Raw genomic sequence first — 7,801 nt, forward strand, 5'->3', positions numbered from 1 at the left:
GGGGTCCTGCAAAGAGTGGGGGGGCTGCAAAGAGTGGGGGGGTCCTGCAAAGAGTGGGGGGGTCCTGCAAAATGCTGACACGCTCACAGGATGAAAAGGAAGCATGAGCTACAGGCTCAGAGGAAAGCTAGATGTAGCCACAGATGCCAAGGAGAATGTGTCTGTGGGAGAAAGGAGTAGCCCACACTCCCCTGAGGCATGACACAGGTAGGTGACCATTATGTTGTTTATGGGGCTCCTGCCCACCACATCTGCCTCATTTCCTGGCATTTCCCAAATGCCTTTGAACCCGTCTTATTGAAGGCATTTCCCAGGCTCAAGCACTACCCCTCCAGAGTCACCTTATATAGTCCAGCCTTTGACATCCTAAGCTGCTAAGGAATCATTTCCTCTTAGACTTTCGTGACCACCCCTCCCCAAACTAAATCCATTCATCTCTTGCTCTGTTTGCCTACTCAGCACACATCACAACTGTTGTGCTGCCTAACACACAATAATGGCCTGCGTCCTGTCTGCGTCCTCTGCTGGACTGAGCTTCTCAAGGGCAAGGGTAGTTCGTGTTCTGCTTTCTGTAACCGTGTCTAACACAGTGTTGGAAGTATGAATGGTTTCAAGGAATGTTTCTGACCTTTCCAGAATGACTTTTCTGGAATGACCTTTCCAGAAGCTACCTACATGTTACCCAGGATGTAAGAGTTGCAGAGCTGAGGTACGGGATGTGGGAACTGCAGACTAGTAGCAGAAGGGAAGACAACTGGGCGGTAACAGCATTTATGGGTTACATCGGACACTTCACGGCACTTCATCTCAGTAAGTCCTCTTCAGTCTCACTTTACAGAGGAAATAGAGATGGGTCCAAGTCCAGACTCCAGTGAGTAGAAGACTCGAGGCTTGAAAGAACCAAGTCTGCTCAACTCCAGATCCCCATACTCTCATACCCAACTCCCAATGAAGCTTAGGGAAGTTGTCTGCACAGATTTAGCCTTGTAAAACCTACTGTTGTCCTTCTTAAGTGTATGCTGGTAGCAGAGGCCAGGTGATCCGTGGGTACCTCGAGGGTCCCAGCAGAGCCTTCCTGCTCCAGCAGCTGGTGACTCCTACTGAAGACATGAGGAGCCAAGGCTCAATGCCTGTGAGTGTGCTCTGAGAATTGTCCCAGGTTGGAGGGGTGCCCCAGAGAGTGCAAGTGAGCACAATGCCAGGCACTAGGCTGGAGGTGGAGAAAGGAAAGGTGAAGCCAGAGTTGAGGGAATTAAGCTGAGTTGCCAAGTCTCGGGCAATTTCAATGTCAAGGCTCTGAGCCAAGGACGGGCCATTGCACTTAAAATAACCTCCCAAGAGAGTCTGAAGCGATCATTTTGCAATCTCTAGCCTAGCACTGGATTTTAGGTCAATATAATTAATATTTATTGGACCCCTGTTATAGGTTAAAACCATGAAAAACACAAAGATCTGGCCAGGCGTGGTGGCACACGCCTTTAATTCCAGCACTTGGGAGGTAGAGGCAGGTGGATCTTTGTGAGTTTGAGGCCAGCCTGGTCTACATAGTGAGTTCCAGGACAGCTGGGGCTACAAGGAGACCCTGTCTCAAAAAGACCAAAAAAAAAACAAACAAAGATCTGGAGTTCCACAGAGCTGAGGTGAGCCAGCAGAAAACAATAAGACCACTGTGTAAAGCAGCACACGATCCAGTGCCAACCTGTGCAGTAGGAGCCACACAGGCAGCTGAGATTCACAGAAAGGAGAGATCAGGGTGTGCTGGCATGGGCAGTGGTGGCTTCTTGGAGCTCACGAACTTGAGCTTGGTCTTCAAGGAGGAAAGTCATAGCATTTCAGAGATAGAGCAAAGCAAGCATTGTCCTCCACAGGAAGCAGAAAGGACTGAGCCTCGGCCTAAGAAGAAACTGCTCTAGGGAGCACAGGGGTCTTGTAGGAGAAGGAGAGGTGAGGTTAGACCACACCAAAGAGGTCCTGGATTCCAAGACTATCAGGGCATGCAAAGTCAGCATGCAGAAACCACCCTGAGGTTTCAATCAGGCAATTAACAGTGAAGTAGGAAAGTTTGGAAAGATTCATTTGATCATGTTTGAAATGGATTAGAGAAAACAAATGGCAAAAAGCTATCTCTCCCAAAACCTAAAGGCTTTTTAAAGTAAACTTAACAAACACAGTCCCTCCTGCTGAGTTTCATTGTCCATTAGAAAGACTATTCGTTAAGCCCACATTTACCTAGAAAGGACCTACTGTGTGCCAAGGGTTGCACTAAGCACTGAGGACACAGTGAAGAGAAAATCAAGATTCCAGCCCTCATGAAATATACCCTCCGATGGTCATGAAAGACAGCACAAACCAAGCCAATAATTTTATCAACCCAACAAGCCACGAAAACAGACACTAAGTGGGTCTGGAGAGATGGAGCAGGCAAGATGGAGCAGGCAAGGAGGCCTCACCAAGGACGGCTGCATGATTTCAGGTCCAGGGAAACAATAAAATAGAGACAGCTGTGTTGGGAATGAGACTTGGTTTGGAAGTGTGCAGAGAAGGTGGCCACAGTGGGAATTCACGGGAATGTCTGAACTCCACAACTCCAGCCTGAGAGGGGAAAGAAAGGTTAAAGCCACACAGCTGGATGTGGCTCCAGAGCATATGTTCAGCCCATACAGCAACCTGTGTTCAATCCCAGCACTGAAAAACTACTCCTAATTACATTGATGCGGAAGCCCTAGGACACCTTCTCTCCATAACTGTTAGGAAATGAACGTAACTCAAGGAGCGCTGGGGAGATGGCTCTGTTGGTAGGCTGCTTAACTTGCAAGCAAAAGGATTTAAAACTGATCCCAGAACTTTAAAAAAAATGTCAGCATATCTGGCATTGGGGAGGAGGGGTAGGTAGATCTTTGGTGATTGGAGGCCAATCAGCATTGCTGAATTGGCAAATTGCAAGCCACAAAGGTGGACAGCATTCTGAGGAATGACACCCACAGTTAACCTCTGGCCTCCAGATGCATGTGCACACTCATTCACACGCACACAAATACATGCAGATAAGAGTAGCTCAAAGACTAAAAAATTTTTTGCTGTTTTTTAAATATTTTATTATTTTTATTATATATATATATGAGTGTATTACCTGCATGTATGTAAGTGCACCCATGTCCTGCAATGCCTGTGGAGGTCAGGAGAGGGCTTCAGATTCCCTTGGAACTGGAATTACAGAGAGTTGTTCCCACCATGTGGGTTCTGGAAATCAAACCTAGGTCTTCTGCAAGAGTAGCCAGTGCTCTGAACCACTGAGCCATCTCTCTAGGCACCTAAATTTTTGTTTTAAACAGAGTGTAAGATACACAAAGAGTTCAGTTCTGTCTCTGCTGATGATCCCATCCCTTCAGCCCCTAGAGTCCCAGGGGAAGACAGAGACTTTCTGTAGGCAGCAAGCAGCTGCTAAGATAATAACGACAATAATAATAACAAGAGGCACACCATCTGAGAGACCTTATCCCTCACCTCCTCAGCACCCAAGGCACAGCTGGGGGAGGGGGCGCATTCCCCCTTGGGTCTTGCCCTTGGACTGCATGTTGCCCCCTTTGTGATTTTTTTCCTCTCAACAGATGTTGTGCATGTTTTGACATGTACAAAGAAGGGATTAGGAAAATAAACCAAATAAATTTTAAACTGGCCTTTCCAACATCCCTAGAAAGGATAAGAATTGAATATTGGGGTAGACAGGGTGGCTGTGGTGTGTACACATCTTGAGGATCCTCCAGGGCTTCTGGTGCTGAGACATAATCCCCATTTGAGAGATGAAGGGAATGCCTTGTTTAAAGACAGGCCCTGTGGGAAGAGGTTAGGGTTAGATAAGGTTTATAAACAGAAACCAAAGCACACACTCACACACTCACACTAAAAACCCATACACTTGCACACTCAAGAATACCCATGATCACACTACACCTCTTGCTGTGTGACACCCTCTGTCTCATCAGGAATCTACCGGAAAAACAGTCCATCACCAGACAGGCCCCTTCATCTTGAGCCTCCAGAACTAAGTGCCAAATGGACCTCTCAACTTTATAACTTGCCCACACCATGGTGCTACATATTAGTAACAGAAAATGGGTGACTCAGGTGGGGTCTAGCTGTCCCTTCTCTTCAGTACTGTGTCAGTTTTACCATGGGGAGTCCTCAATGACTCTCATCAAGTAGACAGTTAAGTCACCTGATGACATCATTTCATCTTCCTAACAGTAAACTGTGTCTGACCCGAATGCAGCACAGCCTTGGACTTCTCTAAAAGTGACGCCAGCCCAGTCAAAGTATACTTTTGGTTCCCAAGTCCTACCTAGCCTCTTCACCCCCTACTCAAGAAGCTGAGCGGTCTTTCTCTGCCAGATACAGGAGTTTTGCTGAAAAGCTCCCAGGTTGGTTGACTCTGGACCCTCTTTGCCTCTTACACCCAGGACCTCCTGCTTGGCTCAGCTACCACAGAGACAGGCACCACCAAATCCACCAGTGACCTCAATCCACAGCACCTGCTGCCCAGCCTTTGCTAACAAGCTGGTGGGACAAAGGGAAGAGAAGTACTCAGCTGAGCTGATAGTGTGCCCTAACACAGCCCTGGGGAAAGGGGAACTTCCGGTGAATTACAGCCGCTGGCCAACGAGGATCATGGTCTATGTCTTAGTTACAGAAACACAGGAAATGCTTGCTGTCGGGTCAGTTTCAGAGTTTTGGGTCAGAAGCTGGGCTGACTCACTTTCTAAGGAGAAACCAAGTAGGGGCCTTAAATCAGGCGTACACCATATTCTTTCCCAGGTGCCACACTGTCTAGAGCCCTCCTGGGTACTGGGAAAGCTCCCCAGTTACTCCTGCCAGTTACTAGGGAGTGCTCCAAAATTATCAGGAAATTCAAAGACAATGCCAAGACTGAAGTTAAACTTGGCTCAGACCCTCAACACAGAATTTTCCTGCTTGACAAGGTTAAAAGAGTTATAAACCAAGCCAAGATCCTTCAAGAATAATCCCCATCTTGCCCATGGTCACCCTGACTGCTTATGTACAGACTAAAGTGTGGGCTTTAAATATTAATGGCCTTGACCAACCTGACCCTTGACAAGTACTTACCTAAGAAAGTCTAGTAGCAGACCAGGGGATGGTTATTACTGCTACCTTCGTAGGTACAAGCTGTCTGGGTAATGACCTCAGATCCCCAAGAAAAGCACCCCTTTCCCTTCTGCTTCCGGCTTCAACGGGGAAGGTTGTGCAGGCTGTTGCAAGATTGCATCAGTGACCTTTACGATTTTCTGGCCAATTGGTTGCCCTTCCTTCCCACCCCACCCCCCGCTTCAGGCCCTTTGTCCTACCTTCCTCTCCTACTACTAACTCAGGTGTATCAATAGCCAAAGCTAAATTAGAGCCTCCCCCCATTAGGTTTAATCCTAATCTAACCAGCTTCCAAGAGAACTTTCCACCCTGGCTTCTCACTGCAGTGTCTGATAGCATGCCCTCCTGCCCCACACTGGGGATGGGGAAGGGAGGGGTAAGTGTGGCAGGGAATTCCTGCAAGAGGACAAACTGCTTCCATTCTAGACAAACACGTTTTTATCAATGTACCCCTTCTAGGCTTGGTCCCAACTTCCCTTTTTAAGTAAAAGTGGAAGAGGGGACAATTGTGTGTGTGTGCACATGTGTGTGCATGTGTGTGTGCGTGTGTGTACGTGTGCGCGTGTGCGAGCGTGTGCATGTGTGTGTGTGTGTGTTATGTATGCTAGGTCAGCACTCCACCACTGAGTCACATCTTCAAGCCCTTTTTAATTTTTATTTTTCACACAGGGGCTCACTAACTTACCCAGGCTGATCTTGGATTTGCCATCATCCTGCCCCAGCAGCTGGGTAGCTAGGATTTCAGGACTGTGCTGTCAGGTCTGACTGGACAATTTGGATTTAATGGCTGATCCCTGATACACAGATGGACCTATGGGAACACAAGAAGGCACACAGAGCCCCTCTCCTCTCTCTCTCTCTCTCTCTCTCTCTCTCTCTCTCTCTCTCAAACTCTCTCTCTCACACACACACACACACACACACATTTGTGCATAAAAGGGAACCCTCAATGAACGTCCTTCTATTAAATGACTAGTAATGCATTTACGAGAATAAGACGCACCAGGCATGAAGCACTGTGAGAAAGTCCAGCCTTGTCCACCTCCTGGAGTTTTTTTTCTGGACTGCTCACTGCAGGGGCCTCCCGGTGCCTTCTCTCCCTCAGGACCTTGCTAGGCGGGAAGGTGGCCTTTCTGGAAGAAAATGAAAGCTCTCACTTAGATGGAACCTCAAATTTCCTCGTATGGGGTCGGGACCACAGAAGATGGGCACCTGCGGACAGGACTAAGACAGTGTCCCAGGTCTCCTAGCACGCTATCCCTCCTGGACCAGATCCGGGGCGCACGTCGCCCGGGTGGCGCTGTCCAGGGTCTCGCGGCGCAGGCGGCGGGGGCGTGCACCGCTCGTGGCCACCTCCCGCCCGGTCCCTGCTGGCCGCACCCCTCCCCCTCTCCCTGCACCTCTCCAGGCATCTTCCTCCTCCTCCCCCTCCTTTCCCTGGCGGGTGCTGCGTCTGCCCCAGCCAGAAAGTCGGGAGGCGGGTCTCCGGGCAGAAGATATAAGCAGCCCTGGGCTCTGAGAGCTGCAGCCGTGCGGTGTTCAGCCGAAAGCCGCGGGAGAGGACGCCTGACCACCGCCAGCTCCTCTGCTCCGACTGCGCCCTGGGTGAGCTGCGGACAGTTCCGGGGAGGCCTGCCGGGGGCCGGAGAGTGGGCGCAGAGACCACGAGTCCCCTCCCCTGCTGTCCCCCACCCCAGTGCCCAGGGTCCCTCCCCTGCTGTCCCCCACCCCAGTGCCCAGGGTTCCCCGTGCTCAACCCCGCTCCTCTCGGCTCCTCCTTCAGGTCTTGCCACCCCCCCAAGCCCAGATGGAAACTGTGCAGGAGCTGATCCCTCTGGTCAAAGAACTGGTGGCACAGAAGTCCCGCGGGAAGCTGGTGAAGCTGTACGTCCTGGGCAGCGTGCTGGCGCTCTTTGGCGTGGTGCTCGGCCTGGTGGAGACCGTGTGCAGTCCCTTCACCGCCGCCGGCCGTCTGCGCGAGGAGCGGGCCGCGGTGGCCGAGCTGCGGGAAGCTCGCCAGCGCCAGGCTCTGCTGGACAAAGGCAAGACCCCGGAGGCCGCCCTCCGCAGCAGGACCCTGTCCCTCCGGCAGCACGCCTCCTAGGACCTGCCTCCCAGGACCTGCTTCCTAGGACCCGCAGAGGGATGGGGAGAGACCCAGAGACGCCAGACAACAGGCACTTCTGTTCCGAGAAGCTGACCCCGCACGGATTCACCAGGGGGTTGGGGACTGACTTTTGCTGCTGTGCAGCAAGCATTGTGATTTGAGGACATATCACCTTGCATTAGAGGAGGAAAAACACTTTTTATACTGTTATTGTTGTTGTTGTTATTATTATTATTACAATGACCACCGTTTTGCATTTTGAAATAAAAACATTTTATATTGTATCACATTATTTAACTCTTGGACGCGTGGTGACCTGGGCCAGGGCTCAGAGAGGGTGGGCCTGCTGGTGACCCTCTCTCACCCGAGGAGGACTTCAGAGAGGGAGCCCTCCTTCACACCTGGGGATCTGGTGCTGCTGCAGCACTGGTCTAACTTTTTATACTGTTATTGTTGTTGTTGTTATTATTATTATTACAATGACCACCGTTTTGCATTTTGAAATAAAAACATTTTATATTGTATCACATTATT

At 50.1% G+C, this 7,801-nt stretch overlaps 1 protein-coding gene and 1 long non-coding RNA gene across 3 annotated transcripts; one reads left to right on the plus strand and one right to left on the minus strand.

The window, feature by feature from the left end:
- Positions 1-3,273: 3,273 nt before the first annotated feature.
- LOC115068701 lies at positions 3,274-6,460 on the minus strand. Of its 2 annotated transcripts, XR_003848048.1 has the most exons (5): positions 6,373-6,460; positions 6,164-6,293; positions 5,846-5,971; positions 5,122-5,264; positions 3,274-3,831 (listed from the first exon to the last, which is right to left on the minus strand). It is a non-coding gene; the product is annotated as an uncharacterized LOC115068701 (long non-coding RNA). The 2 variants fall into 2 exon arrangements; XR_003848047.1 differs by lacking the exon at positions 3,274-3,831 and having other exon boundaries at positions 5,026-5,264.
- G0s2 (G0/G1 switch 2) lies at positions 6,307-7,550 on the plus strand. Its single transcript, XM_008824796.3, has 2 exons — positions 6,307-6,765; positions 6,944-7,550. Exons 1-2 carry the CDS (start codon positions 6,322-6,324, stop codon positions 7,262-7,264), a joined length of 765 nt encoding a protein of 254 aa, XP_008823018.2. The 5' UTR covers positions 6,307-6,321; the 3' UTR covers positions 7,265-7,550.
- Positions 7,551-7,801: the final 251 nt, after the last annotated feature.

This window comes from Nannospalax galili, unplaced genomic scaffold (assembly GCF_000622305.1).
Source record: "Nannospalax galili isolate Female #2095 unplaced genomic scaffold, S.galili_v1.0 scaffold648, whole genome shotgun sequence".
Taxonomy (NCBI): domain Eukaryota; kingdom Metazoa; phylum Chordata; class Mammalia; order Rodentia; family Spalacidae; genus Nannospalax; species Nannospalax galili.

Bases quoted from the DNA above. Each gene is read 5' to 3' on its own strand.
- G0s2 (XM_008824796.3), top strand. From the start codon at position 6,322: ATGGAACCTCAAATTTCCTCGTATGGGGTCGGGACCACAGAAGATGGG. The intron at 6,766-6,943 runs GTGAGCTGCGGA...CTCCTCCTTCAG, and splicing joins CTGCTCCGACTGCGCCCTGG to GTCTTGCCACCCCCCCAAGC.